The 20,109-nt window shown below is 45.6% G+C and overlaps 1 protein-coding gene across 1 annotated transcript in view; it reads right to left on the reverse strand.

Annotated features, from left to right (window-relative positions):
* The window catches only part of ABCC2 (ATP binding cassette subfamily C member 2), a 118,496-nt gene that overhangs the window by 88,788 nt on the left and 9,599 nt on the right, over window positions 1-20,109 (reverse strand). The window contains exons 2-6 of the mRNA XM_063962257.1: window positions 12,157-12,330; window positions 10,519-10,665; window positions 7,097-7,231; window positions 4,881-4,991; window positions 2,368-2,423 (exon numbers count right to left, since the gene is read on the reverse strand). Of these exons, the coding sequence (XP_063818327.1) occupies window positions 2,368-2,423; window positions 4,881-4,991; window positions 7,097-7,231; window positions 10,519-10,665; window positions 12,157-12,330 (623 nt within the window). The remainder of the gene's footprint in view (window positions 1-2,367; window positions 2,424-4,880; window positions 4,992-7,096; window positions 7,232-10,518; window positions 10,666-12,156; window positions 12,331-20,109) is intronic.

A 20,109-nucleotide genomic window follows, 5' to 3' on the forward strand; every position in this document is an offset into this window, starting at 1 on the left:
AAGATTTTCAAAATTGCGAATAGACAGTTCTTAGCAGTTTCTGAGTAGCTCGAGACTTACTCTGCCACTGCGATCAGTTCAGTCAGTTTCGTTCCTGGTTTGACGTCACAAACACACCCAGCGTTCACCCAGACACTCCCCCGTTTCTTCAGACACTCCCGCATTTTTCCCAGAAAAGGCAGCGTTTTTTCGCACACACCCATAAAACGGCCAGTTTTCGCCCAGAAACACCCACTTCCTGTCAATCACATTACGATCACCAGAACGAAGAAAAAACCTTGTAATGTCGTGAGTAAAATACCTAACTTAATAGCAAATTTACTTGGCGCAGTCGCACTGCGGACATTGCGCATGCGCATTAGCAACTAATCGCTCCGTTGCGGAAAAAAAATAACGAACGAACAACTCGGAATAACCACCCTCATTCCGAGTTGTTCGCTCGCTAGCTGCTCTTAGCAGCAGTGCAAACGCTAAGCCGCCGCCCTCTGGGAGTGTATCTTAGCTTAGCAGAAGTGTGAACGAAAGGATTGCAGCGCTGCTACAAAAAAGATTGTGCAGTTTCAGAGCAGTTCGAGACTTACTCCTAGCTAGCGATTACTTCAGACTGTTTAGTTCCTGTTTTGACGTCACAAACACGCCCTGCGTCCGGCCAGCCACGCCTGCGTTTTTCCAGGCACGCCCGCATTTGTATCTGACACGCCTGCGTTTTTACACACACTCCCCGAAAACGGTCTGTTACCACCCAGAAACACCCATTTCCTGTCAATCACTCTGCGGCCAGCAGTGCGACTGAAAAGTGTCGCTAGACCTTGTGTGAAACTGCAATGGCTTTTGTGAAAGTACGTTGCGCGTGCGCATTGCGCCCCATACGCATGCGCAGAAGTGCTGATTTTTAGCCTGTTCTCTGCGCTGTGAACGAAAGCAGCTAGCGATCAACTCGGAATGAGGGCCTATGGCCCTCATTCCGAGTTGTTCGCTCGCAAGGCGATTTTAGCAGTATTGCACACGCTAAGCCGCCGCCTACTGGGAGTGAATCTTAGCTTCTTAAAATTGCGAACGAAAGATTCGCAATATTGCGATTACACACCTCGTAGCAGTTTCAGAGTAGCTTCAGACTTACTCGGCATCTGCGATCAGTTCAGTGCTTATCGTTCCTGGTTTGACGTCACAAACACACCCAGCGTTCGCCCAGACACTCCTCCGTTTCTCCAGCCACTCCCGCGTTTTTTCCGGAAACGGTAGCGTTTTTTCCCACACGCCCATAAAACGGCCTGTTTCCGCCCAGTAACACCCATTTCCTGTCAATCACACTACGATCGCCTGAGCGAAGAAAAAGCCGTGAGTAAAAATCCAAACTTCATAGCAAATTTACTTGGCGCAGTCGCAGTGCGGACATTGCGCATGCGCACTAAGCGGAAAAACGCTGCGATGCGAAGAAATTTTCCGAGCGAACGACTCGGAATGACCTCCTATGTGCATTGTTTTTGATGTCTGTAAAGCACCTTGAGTTCTGTTGGAGAAAGAGCGCTATATAAATAAAATTATTATTAATATTCTTATTAGTAGTATTATTATTATTATAACTCTCCCCCTATATAGGGAAATCTGTAATGGAATCTTGGGTACTTGTATACTCTACTTTCTCTATGGACTGGAGCAATATATAATGATATTTTATATCCCTATATGCAGTGTGAACATGCAAACTGCAAACATATTGGTCCCTGATTGTAATCAAACTCATGAAGCCAGCAATGCTAGACACTGTGCCACTGCGCCTCTCACAAGTCATCATATTTTAACTCATTTTTGGCACTAAATCACAGAGAGTAAGACAAGATTTGTGTGATCACAATAGTAATAATTACTTAGGGGTCTATTTATTAAGCCTTGGACAAAGATAAAGTGGATGGAGATAAAGTATCAGCCAATCAGCTCCTAACTGCCATGTTACAGGCTGTATTTGAAAAAATGACAGTTAGGAGCTGATTGGCTGCTACTTTATCTCCGTTCACTTTATCTCCACCCAGGGCTTAGTAAATAGACCCCTTGACAACGTAACTAAAAACAACAACAAAGGAAACCCAATTTTTTGGCCACTGCTTAATGTTAATCTGGAAAGTGTTGTCCAAAACTTTGATCATTTATTTAGGGGGAGACGCATCAAGTCTTGGAGAGAGATAAAGTACCAACCAACCAGCTCCTAACTGCCATGTCACAGGCTATGCTTGAAAAATGACAGTTAGGAGCCGGTACTTTATCTCCATCCACGTATCTATCTCCAAGGCTTGATACATTAGATATGAACTACACATGATGTAAAATGGCTTTCCATGTAAATACACATATATAATGGGCTGGCCTTACCTTTCATACCAGCTGAAGGTGATTCTACTTAGAAAAGATGCTGTTAATTCAGGATTCTAAACATAAAAGACAATTGCTCAAAATTTAAATATAGAGAGAAGTATTTAAAAAAAAAAACCACAATATTTTTCAGTAACAGAATACAATACATATTTAGAAACCACAAAGTGAGGGCATTATTCAGGTTTTTTAGAAAACCAAAAAAGCACACTAATGGGCAAAACCATGTTGCACTGCAGGTGGGGCAGATGTAACATGTGCAGAGAGTGTTTGATTTGGGTGGGTTATATTGTTTCTGTGCAGGGTAAATATTGGCTGCTTTATTTTTACACTGCAAATTAGATTTCAGTTTGAACACACCCCACCCAAATCTAACTCTCTCTGCACATGTTACATCTGCCACACCTGCAGTGCACATGGTTTTGATCATTAGTGTGCATTTTTTGGTTTGCTAACAAACCTGAATAATCACCTAAATTCACTGTATCATTTAACCAGGAAAAAAATGATTTCTGAGCACAGTGGTGGTGGCGGCCATTTTGTGTGTTGAACCAATAGTCATACGCATGGGAGCTACTGAGTTCACAGAGGCACTATAGAACAAGCTACTATCTGCCTTGGGTCTTCCATGTCTCTATGCTCTCTTCTACCATTTTTGTACAGGGTTGTAGTCAGAATTCTTGCCTGAGAATCCATCTTTATGTAGCCATGCCTATGTAATTTACGCTATCGCTGCCCTGTAAGAGGCCACAATTTGGGTCATTAGGAAGCTGGAGATGGGACCATGATGAGACAAGATTCACAGTCATCTCATCATCATGGTTGTGTCCTGCTCATTTCACTCTTGAAGTGGCCAGGATCAGCAGGGTGACCTACTGTGTATGTAGCGAGACCAAGAGAAGTGTCTGAAATCTGGGAGTCTCCCAGACATTCTAGCAGAGACAGTAACTATACTTACAGCCATTCCCAGATATCTGGCTGATCAGACTTGTGAGCTTGCACTTGCCCAGCCATGAATCCCCAATACCTAGACGACTTCTGGCCTATAGACAGGTGGGCAGGGAAGACTCATCAACCAATCATGAAGATGGCAGTGAATGGAGGATATGTTTTCTCCATCAGGGCTTCCGACTAAAGCCCTGCACTGCCAAAGATGTAGGGCCGGTAATAACGTTTTATAGGGGGTTTTAGTTAAAAATAAATATACCTCTTAATACTGGCTTATTATATATTATACTGTAATATACTTGACATATTAGCTCTTCGTGAATGTGCTCAGACGCCCCACATCCAAAAGTTATTATATTCTAAACTGGACTTCTAAACGGTGGGCTCTGTGGACTAAGGTATATACAGCCTTAGATCTCCATTTGTTGTCTCAGAGCCACCCCACATGTAGGGCCTAATTCAGCATGGATCGTAGATGAAAAATCCCATTACACGGACATGCAGCACAGGTTAAGTCCTCCCCGCATGCTGAGTCCTGCCACCCCCCCCCCCCCCATCCCCACCCCCCTCCGGCAAACATGCAAAAAGCATTGCACGACAGTGATGCTTTCGCATGTTTAGAGTTGCCCTCGGCATATGCATCCTAGCTGCAGATGGCAATCCGCCATCTTTTGGGCCGTAGCGGCTGCGTGTGACATCACGCAGACACTGCGGCCGCCCTGCAAACAGCAGCCCCCCCCCCCCCCAACGTTGCTGCGACGACCCCTCCCGCCCTGCAAGCGCCTCTACCTGTCAATCAGGCAGAAACATTCGCACATGTGAGCATGCACACACTGCAAGGGGCATCAGCATGCTAACGCTGCCGCAGCAGCCCTAATACTTATTATAGTACTGTATATAACGTTGCTCTTCTCCACAATGGAACACAGCTGACCTCTCAGAGATGGCAGAGGGTTTTAGCATAGGGAGGAGAGGAAGGTTCCGTGCAATAAACCACATGGTGTTATAGGGGGAGATGTACTAAGCTATGGAGAGTGATAAAGTGAAGAGAGATGAAGTACCAGACACTCGGCTCCTAACTGCCGTGTTATTGGTTGTTTTTAAAAAATGACAGGTGGGAGCTGATTGGTTGGTGCTTTTTCTCTCTCCACTTTATCTCCACCCAGGGCTTAGTACAGCTGCTAAATATTATTTACTTGTCATTGGGGGAGATGTATCAGAGCTTGAGAAAGGTAAAGTGGAAAAGTTGCCATACTAACCAATCAACTTCTTACCGTCATTTTACAGCCGGCGCTAGGAAAAAATGACAGGTGCTGGTTGGTTGGGACTTTTATCTCTCTCCACTTTATCTCTCTCCAAGATTTGGTAAATCTCCCCCTCGAAGGTTGGATACCTCTTCCCCATTGTGTAATAAAAGAACTCGGCCAAACCACCCATGTGCTCCTGTCTACAGTTCCAGTTTACTTTAGAGAATATATAACTTTACCCTGGTCATGTATTTACTGTACTGCAGCCCCCCTCCCTAATTATCTATCACTACAGTGGAGAAATATTGCTGATCTTACCTTCTTTGTGAGGTCACTTGTCTCTGAGATGGAAGAGACGATAACTATAATAATTTGGAGACTATATGAGATGAAAAACAAGCAGAATCTGGGGAGGTCGGGAATATCTCCCTTAAAAAGGAAAAGAAAAGGGAAAACTATATGAGAACAATGAAAACAGGTTACCGGCATACAGAAGACCACCCGTTACAAGATGTGGAACGCTAAGATTTAAAGACAGCACATCACACAAATGACTGTGGAGCTAATTCATGTTTGTAGTGTACGCACATCCCTACACAGCTGCAAGCAGTAGTATCCTATCATGTTGAAGTTCCATCTTCCCTGGTATCATCATTCCATCTCCTTTATGTCTTGGTGGAATCTTTCTCCTTACTCCTCACTAATGACTCCGAGGTTTTCAGGAAAGTATTGCAAGTTATCATTCAAGGTACAGTTTCAAGCTCACCAAACAACTTATACCCCTTTTCCACTAGCTCAAAAAAACGGGTAAATGCACGGGGGCGCGCATTTACCCGTGTTTTTTGCAAGTGGAAAAGGGTAAACCCGGATCAAGTGACCCGTGAATCCTACCCGGCTATTTACCTGGGTAGGACACGGGAATGATCCGGGTAGGGTTGTAGTGTAAACGGGAGCCGTGTCGATGCGACACGGCTCCCATTCACACTGTATGGAAGGGCGGCGCTGGGAGATCATGTGATCTCCCTGCGCTGCCCCTGCCGCGTCACTAGAAGCGTCACCAACCCGGCATATGCCGGGTTGTGACTGCTGATGGGAAAGTAGCCGAGCACGGGTCGCAGCAGGGGGCAGCTCCCGTGTCAGGCTCCCGGCTGCGACCCGTGCTCGTAAGTGGAAAAGGGGTATTAATGATTTGTATATATCTAGCATGTTTGCCACTATTTTCTTGTAGTTGGGAACTTTGAAATTCCCCAAGAACTTCTTTACAATGGGGGTCATTCTGAGTTGATCGCTCGCTAGCTGTTTTTAGCAGCCGTGCAAACGCATTGTCGCTGCCCACTGGGGAGTGTATTTTCGCTTTGCAGAAGTGCGAACGCTTGTGCAGCAGAGCGCCTGCAAAATCTTTTTGTGCAAAACAAGACCAGCCCTGTAGTTACTCTTCGTGTGCGGTGATTCTAACGACGGAGGGACGGCTTTTGACGTCACACACCCGCCCAGCGAACGCCCAGCCCCGCCTGCATTTTTTCTGCCACGCCTGCGTTTTTCTAAGCACTCCCTGAAAACGGTCAGTTGACACCCAGAAATGCCCACTTCATGTCAGTCTTCCTGCGTTCGGCTGTGCGACAGGAATGTTCGTTAGACTCTGTGCAAACCCATGGTGCTCATTGTACCTGTCCGACGCGCCTGCGCATTGCGGCGCGTACGCATGCGCAGAAATGCTGATTTTTTTTGCCTGATCGCTGCGCTGCGAACAACGGCAGCTAGCGATCAACTCGGAATGACCCCCAATGTCCTTAAAAGCATTCCAAGCCTCTCTTTCAACAGTTTCCATTTTTATTTTCACTCATGGGGTGAAATTCAAAAGTTTGAAAAGTCAGTAGGGTGTCTGTTTTTCCCTGTCTATTAGATAGGAAAAACAGGCTCCCAACTGACTTTTCAAACATTTGAATCTCCCCCATTGTCTATTAGGATAAGATGAAACACGTCATATGTTTGGTCTAATATGCACAGGATTGCTTTTTAATTTCTGTGTAGAATACTGGCATTCTACACACTGCCAATCGAGATTTTGTCCATATATGCTGCATGGAGCTGATTACTGTGGATTCCACAGGTGGTCCAAAAATGTGTTATTGCTGTCGGTGCCTTTGGTCAAGACAAATTAATGGACAGTGAAATAAAATATTAATTTTGTGGAAAAATGGTATGTGATGAAATTCATAATTTTTTGTATTTTGACTGAAATTAGCTCCTACAGATCTCAGCAAAAGACTTTTCATAACGGTTTCTAATGATTGGGTCCATTTATCAATGAGTTTTAGCTATTTAAAACTCGTTGCATATGATAAATGGTGCAACAGCCAATCAGCTCCTGGCATGAGTTTTCAAAATGACAATTAGGAGCTGATTGGTTGGAGCAGCAGTTATCATACACAACGAGTTTTAAATAGCTAAATGGTCCCCAATATTTCCTATGGCAACCACACTTTGTAACGTATTTTCTTTATAAAATCAAGGACAAGAGTTTTCATTCCTACCTTCAGCGATTCCCGAATTAATGACTGGAATGGGAAAACCCCACAAACGATACAGAGGATCCAGAAGATGAAAAGAGATCCGGAATCCGCACGGATACAGTATCGCCGAGCGTGGTGAATTAGTAACACCATGACCTGAGTGGGAGAAAGAGGTCTAATAAGAAACTAATTTTTAGTATACCCAAGAGATGATATTATATGGAATACTAGTTATCAGCCTGTCAAGCTGACGGAACACCATAACAGTAAGTGGCGGCGTCTGTGCGCGTCCGAACGGAGCAACACTTGAATTGTTCAGTCGGGTGCCATCTAGTGGTCGCTGGCAGGCAAAACACTTGATTTGCTCCCATAGAGGTGAGGAGTAGCGTTAGCCTTTATTACATAGGATTCTGTAAATATGTTCAGATGTCATGGCTAATAATCGATAAGTACTAAAATCAACACGTGAGTGTTTATTGAAAAAAAATAAGTCTGATTAAATGAGTGAACAACGCATTTACAATTAGTGTCTGCAAGACGAATACTATCACTTTACTCATTCAATGTACTCATTAGAGGAAGAATCTACTCGTTTGAACCTTTTCAGATACAAAGCGGTTTATTCAATAAGAATCGGCTTAAAAAAGCTGCTGCTACCTGGCGGTTTAAGTCCCAAATTTAAAATGGCAATAATTGTAATAGTAAAAAGCTGTGCATGCCATGTTTTGCTATTAAAATAACTGGCGTTTTAAATGTAGGAGCAACAGAAAAAGTAAACCCCAAAATTATAATCCTTTAACTACTTACATTTGTTACCTCTCAGAGTTTATTGACTAAGGGGGACATGTTCTAAGCAGTGATAAAAGTGGAGAAGTGAGCCAGTGGAGAAGTTGCCCATGGCAACCAATCAGCATTGACGTAACATTTATAATTTGCATACTATGGAAGTAAGCAGAGCAGCTGATTGGTTGCCATGGGCAGCTTCTCCATTGGCTCACTTCTCCACTTTTATCACTGCTTAGTACATGTCCCCCTTATTCTGCTGATTTACATTACCGTACTTTGGGCCTAATTCAGACCTGTTCGCTGTTGTGCGAAATCGCACAGAGGCCGATTATTGAATGACTACGCAAGCGTACAGTTCGTAATGCGCAAGTGCGAGGCCAAACTGCGAAAAAAATCCTGCGTCTTTTTGATCGCTAGGCGAATACAGGCCGATTGACTGGAAGCGGGCATTTGGGGGTGGTAACTGGACGGTTTCTGGGAGAGTCAGGAAAAACGCGGGCGTGCCCTATCGTTTTCAGGGCGGGTGTGTGACGTCAGCTCCGGCCCCAATCAGCCTGATTCTTTCGCACTGTAGGAGTTAGTCCTGGGCTATGAACAGACTGGAAAAATCATTACATGGTGAGTGAGTTGCGTACGGATTAGCAGCTAGCCGGCGTTTGCAAAGCTTTTTGCACGGTGTATGCAGACTTGCATTAAGGCGGTTTTACACTCTGTCTGGACGGCGACTATCTGTTCGCAAACCTCTGCAAATTCGCAGAGGAGCGATCTGGTCTGAATTAGGCCCCATAATAGGCTCTGCTGCTGGACAAGCTTAGTGAAAAAGGGGACGGGGATGATAATTAGATTTATTTTGCAAGGCACCTGTAGAAAAAACACATGAAGAAGCATTACACACTCTGTGATAACTAACAATACGCATGGTATTATCAAGATGCTATGGCGTAAGTTCAATTAGCCGCAAGGGGGGTGAGCTGCTTTTGCAACGGCTTGGAAACGTGGCCCACTTTTGCCCGGGATTCACTGATGTTTGTATGCAGCTCATTGGGGCTTTGAACACAAATCAGCCAGTCCGGAACTACCTTAAGTGCAGCATGCAGTCGAGATAATTTAATCGAACAATGTTTGTCTTCTGAGATACACTGTGTTGCATTTAATCAATTCTATCTTCGTGTAACATATGACATAAGAATGTGGAGTTAGGTTTACTATTCAGCGCTTTGTCATAACTGACGATGGTCGGCGACTTTGGCCGATGGATTTAAAGCGCCATCAGAAATAAATGTTAAACTAGAATGGCTTGAAATGTATCTCTGTTGCCACTTTAAATCCATCTGTCAAAGCCTCCAATCAACAGCGGCTTTGATAAACCGCCAAATAGTAAATCTCGGATCCTATCTGAAGATCGACAGTGTCTAGGTCGACAACGTTTAGGTCGACCACTATAGGTCGACAGTCACTAGGTCGACAGGGTTTGAAAGTCAACAGGGTTTCTAGGTTGACATGTTCTAGGTCAACAGGTCAAAAGGTCGACATGAGTTTTTCAAATTTTTATTCTTTTTTTTAACTTTCATAATTAACGATTCACGCGGACTATGATTGGGAATAGTAACCTTGACCGAGCGCAGCGGTAGCGTAGCGAGGCACCTTGCCCGAAGCATGGCGAGCAAAGCGAGCCAGCCATGCGAGGGGACACGGTGCACTAATTGGGCTTCCCGGTCACTGTACAGAGAAAACGACACCAAAAAACCATGAAAAACTCATGTCGACCTTTTGACCTGTCGACCTAGAACATGTCGACCTATTGACTGTCGACCTATAGTGGTCGAACTAAACATTGTCGACTTAGGCACTGTCGATTTAATGATCCACACCTGTAATCTACCCCGTGCTCTTTATCATTTGCTTCCAAAAATACAATTCTCAAATTATTTTAAAGTATGTCGCAGATGTATTTTTTATTTGTAAACCAGAGAAGTGCTCGGATCCCTGTACCATGGAATTGTGAAGAATAGAGCAGCAGAGGAGCTCCTTGATTATGGATGTTCTCACAGAAAGGAGTTTGAATTTTCAATATATAAAATGGATAAGAACGTAATGTCTACATGGAATTGCTGACCAAACAAGAGAGGAAGTAGCCGCAGACTTTATAAAGTGAGATACCAATTTTCACTGTAAAAGATGCTATTATATGATTAAATTGAGTGATCAAAAATATATTTCTACCACTTACTTAAATATTTGAGTTATTAGCTCTACATTACAACATTTAGGATTACTAATATCCGTCTCATCCTTGTACAGTGCTTCAGCGCCCGATTAACAATGGAGCAGATACGGACTTCAGCTCCAGGCCTCCACATCAATATAGGCCCATCATCATTACTGCATGGTGATGATCAGCTAGCCACCCGCTTGGCCATTTATTATAAGTATTAAAATTGTACTTCTATTTTCCTCACAAAATAATGCAATTTTTCCTTTTTTTCATATTCAGGGAAAAATTGGCCTGATAGAATACGAGTTGGCCACACCCACATGGCACTGGTCACACCCACACAGTTCTAACCACACCCACGCAGACCAGGTCACACCTCCTCCACTTCTCGCAATAGGTCATGACCACTTTTTAAGCATTTACCCATGTTACTCCATCTTACCCATGTAACAGTATGCAGGGGGGGATTAATGTACAGCACAGCAGGGACAATTTTGTCAGGATAAGTGGCAGATTGTTCTTTTACATGCTCCCAAACTGTGATCCCAATTCCAGCAACCGATGTGAAGAAAAGTAGCAAGGTGAAGAACTGTAAAAGAGAAACATCAACTTAGTTGTTTAATGATATGTATGAGCCACTGTATGACTGGAGGTTTACCTCCATATATAACATTACATGATTAGATATATGGCACAGATTGCATTTAAAAAAAATGTAGTTTACAAACAGGATTTCCGCTGTCCACAGTTGAAAATGCTTCCCCCGTGATCATAGCTATATCACAGATATAGTTACTGCTGCATATAGGTGTAAGGCCAGGGTTAGCTACAGGTGCAGCAGCTACAGGGAACACAGCTAGGGGGCGCTACCTCCCTGTCAATGCCCCTTGTGCACATATCATGGGCCTTTCTCATCCTTGGCCAGTACATGGGGGACCTCAGAAAATCTTGGAAGCCCACAAATGAGAACAGCTCATTCAGTAGCAGCGATAGGCTGATTTATGACTAGATTAGGTATAGCAATTGGAAATTAATGGTTGGCCCTCATCAATGTCCACAGTTTGATGGATATGGTTTTTTTCTTTGATGCAGGCATTGCAAGGGTTGCCACCATCACATACTTGTTTCCGAAGGCTCGTCATCCGTTCTATCCATTCAGCTGTCTGCTCAAACGTCTGGGTTCCACACTGTGAATGTGCACTACATAACGATAGATGGTTATGCCATCTAATGGTTACCTTTCCGTCAGGGCCGCAGAGAGTGGGTCTGGGCCCTGGTACTGTAGGGGCGTGTCCTAATTGTGGAGGTGTGGTCATGCCCCATACAAAGAATATGAAAGCCGGTATGCCCTCCCGGAGGTCGCTGAATTCTAACCGCCCCATCTTTAGCATAGTAGTTACCCGGCCCGCTGTGTTGACGATCGGGATACCGGCGTCAGAGTTCTGGCCCCTTTCAGGTTTCACAAGTCACAAGCCGGGGCAATTAGTACTTGCTGTTCCCCCCTCTGGGTGCCCATGCTTGTTATGGCTACAAACCATCGCAAGGCATGTCGCAATAGCATTAACACCTCCAATATTACATAGGCATCTGGCAATGGCCATCCCTAGACTAGATCTCTCACTTGCTTGACTAACTAATTACAGAGTAATATAAAATATAAATGTTTTAAGTATTTAACTGACAGGGTCGGTGATACTCAAAGGGGTGTGGTCCACAGATGTGGGCCAAAAGCTTAACTCATTATGCGGTGCACTCTTAAAGAAAAAAACTTGAAAATATAACTTTTAATTTATTCTAAGTAAACATATACATAATATACCTGCACAAAAAAACATATACAACAGAAAAATGTATGTAGTCTCAATGTTATGGTGAATTCCTAAATTAAGATTAATCAAAGCCCCTGGGGTTAAGTGAGAATTCTCAGATTGCATCAAATTTACCCATAGGGCTTTGGGGGTGAAATATTGTTTAAGTACATGTTAAGTATTTAACAGACAAGATCAGTGTTACCCAATCAGTGCTCTAAACCCAGACAAGGGAGGAGCTTAAGCAGATGTGTCATGTCAGAGCGACTCACCTGCTTGGCCAGGTAAAGTTTGGTGATGGGGGATTTCGCTTTCCCAGATCTGCACCAGTTGATGAGTTGCCATGGAGCGAAGAGCCAGAAGAATATAAGAGGGATCCAGACGAGGACAGTTTGTTGGAAACAGACCGGCAAATCTGGGTCGGGCCTATCCAGGAAGGAAGAATTCTGCATACAGAACACATATGACGACATTTAAGGTAGAATTGATAAATAACAGTTACTTAAAGCAAACTGAAAACAGATCTTTTGATTTCTTGAAGAGGAATGGGGACAGCTCTGTGTTACCTTTCTTTCCATACCGGAACAGTTCTGCTTACTATGATAACCATTCTAACATTGCTTTGTGCATGCTGCCATATTTCTGTGAAAGTCCCTGACCCTTTTGTGGTAATGGATCTGGATCAATAAATAAATTGTCCTGTTAGCAGCAATGTGCTACAGAAGATTGTTTGCACTCCCTCTACTTGCTGACATTAGCTAAATAATTTAAGATTTTTCTGTTAGTGGTGAAATATATAAAACCATCTAAAGAGGACACGTGAAGGTGTCGCCATAGCAACCAATACGTTTATATCTCTCATTGGCCCTCATTCCGAGTTGTTCGCTCGTTCTTTTTCATCGCATCGCAGCGATTTTCCGCAAACTGCGCATGCGCAATGTTCGCACTGCGACTGCGCCAAGTAAATTTGCTAAGAAGTTTGGTATTTTACTCACGGCATTACAAGGTTTTTTCTCCGTTCTGGTGATCGTAGTGTGATTGAAAGGAAGTGGGTGTTTCTGGGCGGAAACTGGCCGTTTTATGGGTGTGTGTGAAAAAACGCTGCCGTTTCTGGGAAAAACGCGGGAGTGGCTGGAGAAACGGGGGAGTGTCTGGGCGAACGCTGGGTGTGTTTGTGACGTCAAACCAGGAACGAAACTGACTGAACTGATCGCAGTGGCAGAGTAAGTCCCGAGCTACTCAGAAACTGCTTAGAAATTTCTATTCGCAATTTTGAGAATCTTTCGTTCGCAATTTTGCTAAGCTAAGATTCACTCCCAGTAGGCGGCGGCTTAGCGTGTGCAATGCTGCTAAAAGCAGCTTGCGAGCGAACAACTCGGAATGAGGGCCATTGTACAGAATGTACTAGATAAATGATATCTAGAAACTCGTTGGCTATTATGGCAACATCTCTATTTGTCAGTCTGCCAGGATGGACATTGAATAATGATCTATCAAAACTGTCGATATTCCAGTCCGATGTGTGTCGTTTTTTCCCTGGCAAGACAATGGAACGATTCTGTGGTGTTGATATCTTATCCAACCCATAAACTGCATGTGCCAGAATTATTTGATGGGAGAAACAGCATATCATCACACTTAAATTGCTGATTGACTTCTGTGCAGGTAAACAACAATGGTTTAATAATTAATGAAGGCAAAAACTTAACCCCCAGAAATGTGTGCAGCGCGTTTCACTGAATGAGAAAAGCAGCATTGGGACATTTTGCAGGCATGCAGAATATCGGTAATGGGAAATATCAATGTTATGTCCAGGATAATTCGCAGACTATTTCACTTCTCTGCCTTAAAAAAACTCCTGGATTGCTTTTGCAGTCTGGGCTTGGGTTTCAGGTCCAGAAGAGGTCCAGAACATTTCAGGTCCAGAACATGGGGCCCCCTGGGTTAGCATAACTAATCAGCTTCAGAACAACATTAAAGTTTAAAGAAAATTAAGTGAAATAATTTTACATTGAACTGCTACTTCTTACTAATGTAATTCTTTAGTAAACTGTTACTAATGAAATGCTTTTCTGTGTCCTCACTGTCTGGAGGATAGAGCTGTGCTGTGTGTGACACCCTAGTGGAGAGGTATGACCATACTTACCTACTCTCCCGGAAGCTGCGGGAGGCTCACGTTTTTTGGGGTAGCCCCCCGCACCCCCGGAAGAGTGGGCAGGTCTCCCTCATCCTGCTCGCACCCTAGTGATGCGAGCAGGATGGAGAGATAACGATGCGGGGGCGGGGCTTAGTGATGTCACAGTCCGCCCGCGCCCCCGATGACACCTGCCGTGTCTCCTCTCCGGGCTTCTCCCGGAGAGGAGAAATAAAATGTAGGTAAGTATGGGTATGATCCAGTGAAAAGAGTGGAGAAGTGAGACAGTGGAGAAGTTGCCCATGGCAACCAATCAGTTTTGAGGTAACATCAAGTACATTCCATCAAATTATAGATAGCAGCTGATTGGTTGCCGTGGGCAACCTCTCAACTGGCTCACTTCTCCACTCCTTTCAATGCTTCATACATCTCATCCAAGGAAGATGCCTGACTCTGACTGAACTGAGAGACCACTTCCAAATGTTCTTTTGAGACTGTTGCTGCAGCCGCGCCAGTGTGACACCTGCTGAGCCGAATGGAGCCTCCTTGACAGTTCCTGCCGCTGGAGAGGAGATATGTCTGCAGAGGTTCCAGACCGCAGACATGCGCCCATAGTAATGCTAACAGCCAGTGGTGCCACCGCCTCCTTCACAGTCTCCACCGCTGCCGCTGGAGGAGAGATCATAGACAATCACTCCTTCAGGAGGGACTGTGTCCTCTACCGGGGCAGCGGGGGTACTGTGTGGGAGGCGGTGGCCCTGCTTCCTGTCAGCATTACCATGGAAGCACATCTGTGGGCTGGGACCTCCACAATATACTGATATTCAGAATGTGAACATGTCAACGTTTGGCATGTCGGCTTTCAGAGAATGCCGGGAGTCAGAATGGTCGCATAGCGTTTTCTGCATATTTTATGTCTAACCCTAATTGCAGCCTAACACCAACATGGACTTTCAACATTGTGCCAGTTTATGATAATATTATGACACAGTATTATGTCCATGTCCACATTCTAAATACAGGTTGAGTATCCCATATCCAAATAGTCCAAAATACGTATTATTCCGAAATACGGAATTATTTGAGTAAGACTGAGATAGTGAAACCTTTGTTTTCTGATGGCTCACAAACTTAGTTTAATACACAAAGTTATTAAAAATATTGCATTAAATTACCTTGAGGCTGTGTGTATAAGGTGTATAAGAAACATAAATGCATTCTGTGCTTAGACTTAGGTCCCATCGCCATGATATCTCATTATGGTATGCAATTATTCCAAAATACGGAAAACTCTGATATCCAAAATACCTCCGAATCCAAGCATTTTGGATAAGGGATACTCAACCTGTATCAACATTTACACTTGCTAGCATTCAGTCAATTTCTGTTGGATAATACATGTAATGCAACGCACAAGGAACAGTTTAAACTGTATGTGATCAAGACTTGATAATACCTAAGATTTCCCACAAAGTATAAAAAAGGGAAAGCACCCTCCCCCTACGCACACACATTGGAGACCTTCCCCCACCCACCCACACCGCAGGCGTGCACACACACACAGAAAACCCAATAATACTGCAGTTTTGTATACAATAGAGATTACTTAAGGCAACTCTTCAAAGCAAACAGAATACGCCGGAACTCTACAACCCTAACGTATACCGATAAAGGGAAAACATAGCTGCGGCAAGGTATAGTTATTCAGTTATTCATGTTGTGACGCTGCTGCTCGTGACCCTGTGCCGGAATCCACCGATCTCTACTAGCTAGGAGGACGCAAGCCAATCTATGTCTATGCCTCTGACGGTTCCACTACTTCAAAGTGATACCAGATATACTGTAGAAGCGCAATCATTTCAAGCAGTGGGTTAAAGACCCATTAAAACCAAAAAGAAATGACATGCTGGTAGAAAATGTTCATTGTTGCAATAATTGGAAACAATTCCAGAAGGAGTAGATGTAATGCGATCTGGGTGCGATATTAGTGCCCAAGATCACATTGCAGAATGTGATCACATCGGGGAGCTCACCCTTGCAATGTGTTGAGTGCAGTGCCGGGGCAATTTCCAGCGGAGGGTTCCTGAGGGGGATCCGGTCTGAAGATCGACACTGTCTAGGTCGACAATGTTTAGGTCGACCACTATTGTCCGACAGTCACTAGGGGTGACATGGTTTATATGTCGACATGTTGTAGGTCGACAGGTCAAAAGGTCGACATGACTTTTTCACATTTTCCACGTGGACTACGATTGGAACGGTAATCTGTGCCGAGCGAAGCGGTAGCCTTCACTCGTCATGCGAGGGGACATGGTGCACTAATTGGACTTCCCAGACACTGTACGGAGAAAACGAGACAAAAAAACCCATGAAAAACTCATGTCGACCTTTTGAACTGTCGACCTAGAACCCCTGATGACTTTCCAACCCTGTCGGCCTAGTGCCTGTCGACCTATAGTGATCGACTCAAACATTGTCGACCTAGAAACTGTTGATGCAATAATCCACACCCTCCTGGGGAACCCTGCCGGAACTACAGCCGCAATCTGCAACCCATAGGACTACCATTATATGAATGTTGCAGTAGCTGCTGGGGCCAATATTGGGAATGCTTCACATTCGAGTTATTGGTAAATCTGGCAGCATTGCTTCCCCCATAGAAACCTATAGTGGATGCAGTGGCGGAACTTCTGAGTGGTGGGCCCATGTGCTAAAATATAATTTGGGTCCCCTCCTCAGCAGTGGGGGATAGTATAAGGCAATGATTTAGATTTTGGTTGGCTTATTTTGTTTCTGTGCAGGTAAAGGTGACCGGAACCGTTCTACAAACCAGGGTTGGCTGCAATACCATACATACTGGAATCAGGCCCTTAGTCCCATCAAAAATATGTAGCAAGATTTTAAGCTTGCATCTATCACCACTTCCCAACTAACCTGACACAGTCTGAGCTATGTTGCAACAAAGACTGGACAAATATTGGTGGTCATTCTGAGTTGTTCGCTCGGTAATTTTATTCGCATCGCAGCGATTTTCCGCTAACTGCGCATGCGCAATGTTCGCACTGCGACTGCGCCAAGTAAATTTGCTATGCAGTTAGGTATTTTACTCACAGCATTACGAGGTTTTTTCTTCGTTCTGGTGTTCGTAATGTGATTGACAGGAAGTGGGTGTTTCTGGGCGGAAACAGGACGTTTTATGGGAGTGTTTGAAAAAAACGCTACCGTTTCTGGGAAAAACGCGGGAGTGGCTGGAGAAACGGAGGAGTGTCTGGGCGAACGCTGGGTGTGTTTGTGACGTCAAACCAGGAACGACAAGCACTGAACTGATTGCACTGGAAGAGTAAGTCTCGAGCTACTCAGAAACTGCACAGAGAAGTCTTTTCGCAATATTGCGAATCTTTCGTTCGCAATTTTGCTAAGCTAAGATTCACTCCCAGTAGGCGGCGGCTTAGCGTGTGCAAAGCTGCTAAAAGCAGCTTGCGAGCGAACAACTCGGAATGAGGGCCATTGTTCCATCTCTGTTTTCATACTTAATAGAGGCTTATCCGAAAACACTACTGACTGTAACAGCTAACACTTGAACCTCAGTGTCGGGGATCCACCAGATGAGGTCATCTGGTTGCGGTTGGTGGGCCCATTATTTTTGGCCAAAAATTATGCTAAGCACCTCAATTTTGCTCTATATTAGATTGCAGAGCTTATTATAGTTATTCTGATTGACAGTGCTTAGTACTAGAGTGTGAGTGCATCTACATTTTTTTCTTTTTCTGTGTGGAACTACAAGTCTCAGCATGGTAGCAACTCTTGTTATATTTAGAATTAAGGTGTGCAGTTCAAGCCCTCTTCATACGTTCAGATGCATGACAATGGAAGGGCTATTACAAGAATTAGCATAACGAAGCAGACTATGGCACAAGATGTTAAAGATGTCGCAGCAGCGGTATGTGGGGATCATTCCGAGTTGATCGTTCGCTAGCTGTTTTTAGCAGCCTTGCAAACGCATAGTCGCTGCCCATGGGGGAGTGAATTTTCGCTTCACAAGAGTGCGAACGCCTGTCCAGCCGAGTGGTACAAAAACATTTTGTGCAAAACAAGACCAGCCCTGTAGGTACTTATTCTGTGCGATGATTGCATCGACAAAGGTCCCGGAATTGACGTCAGATACCTGGAAACGCCTGCGTTTTTCCAAACACTCCCAGAAAACGATCAGTTGACACCCATAAACTCCCACTTCCTGTCAATCTCCTTGCGATCGGCTGTGCGAATGGAATCGTCGCTAGAAGCGGTGCAAAACAACGATGTTCTTTGTACCCGTACGTCGCACGTGCACATTGCAGCTCATACGCATGCGTAGTTTTGCCGTTTTTTGAAATGATCACTACGCAGCGAACAACAGCAGCTAGCGATCAACTCGGAATGAGGGCCTGTGACTCTAAATCAGACCCTTAATGTGAAAAAATAAAACAATATATGAGGCCTGAATACTCCTTTAAAGCATTCTATCTTTTCTGTCATTGCCACAGATATTTTATACCGGGCATCCAGATGTCAGCCTGGTGAGGAATTATTTGCAGTGTGCGTCGGAAGGTTTCCCTTGATCATCATGGAGTCATCAGTTTTCATTTCCATCCTGTGTCCGGGTCACTGAACCTAGGGGGTAATTCCAAGTTGATCGCAGCAGGAAATTTTTTAGCAGTTGGGCAAAACCATGTGCACTGCAGGGGGGGCAGATATAACATGTGCAGAGAGAGTTAGATTTGGGTGGGTTATGAAGAGCGCGTGCGAATAGCGCAAGCGAGCGTAAAATTCTGGGCTGTTAGGATTGCATGGGCTTTAAACAATGTGTAGGTTAGTTAACAGTTAATAGGCTTGGGGGGTTGGTCTTAATTAGAATAGTGGGAGTGTAGGGAGGAGCTAGCAGACATTTTAGTCAGACAGGAACTGCATCCTGTCTCTTTCTCCGAGGAGTTTCCAGCAGAAGGACATGTGCTCCTGTGAGTAGCTCTTTGATTCTTTTGTCTCTCCAAAATCCTCTCTCTCTACTCTGCTTTATTCTTTCACTAATTCCTATCTATTCTATAGCCTCTTTATTCTCCCTTCTTTCTCTTATCCCCTCACTATCCCCTTTTTCATTCTCCTCCTAATGGCCGCTCGCCCACGCAGACGGGCGCACCCCCTGCTCGCTACCTAGTCCCCGGGTCTGGTGCGGCTTCAGCGGTATCTTCCGCGCTGCGCCACCGCCAGTCCCTCAGCCCCGCCCTGCTGCCACGGGCGCACCCACGGGTGCTTCCCCCGGCGGTCTGGGGGCTACTTCTGCCGGAGGTCCCGCAACGCGCTCGCGTGGGCTCTGGCGGATCGCGGCTACACATGGCGCTTCTCCCGCCCCGCAGGGCGCGCGGGACGGGCCGGCGGCGGGGGCGCGCGGGCGGACACAGGAGGACATTACCCCTGGGGGTGCTGCGGCAGCCTCCAGGGGTAGGGGCCCACGCAACACCACCCGGACGCGGGCCGCAGGTGGGGGGCAAGGCGGGTCTACTGGGGAGAATACTTTGTCAGGCTCCAGGGGCTCGTCCCCCCCCCAATACTGTTCAACCCATTCCTGCTGAGGGGCCCCCACGGGATCGTGTGGTGCATCCGGGGGCAGCGGCACGTGCGCTCTTCTCGCCCCGTGGCTCCCGGGCGCGGCGTCCCGAGAGGCGGGGTGCTGCTGTGCCCAGTCTGGGGGAGACCGCAGTGTTTTATGATCGCCCTGCATTAGGTGCCCCGCGTCTGGTCGGCAGCCCCCTCGCGGTTGTTTGCCGGTCCCGGGCAGGCAGTGGGCGCAGGGAGAGACGCACAGCTTCAGGTACTGCGCATCCGGCTGGTGGTGCGGGGCCTTTGGCCGCCGGCGCACCTGCGGCGAGCAGCGTGGTCCTCCCTATTGCACCTGCGACAGTGGCCGCTCCTGCGGACGGGGACACAGCGTCTGTTTCTGCACTGCTGGTCTCGGTTATAGGGATTTTGACTCCCCTGTTGACAGCGCGGTCATCTGCAAGTGGTTCGGCGGGCCAGTTCGGTGACTTGCGGTCCGCACTCACCCCACTGGTCGCTC

Source organism: Pseudophryne corroboree, chromosome 3 (assembly GCF_028390025.1).
Source record: "Pseudophryne corroboree isolate aPseCor3 chromosome 3, aPseCor3.hap2, whole genome shotgun sequence".
Lineage (NCBI taxonomy): Eukaryota > Metazoa > Chordata > Amphibia > Anura > Myobatrachidae > Pseudophryne > Pseudophryne corroboree.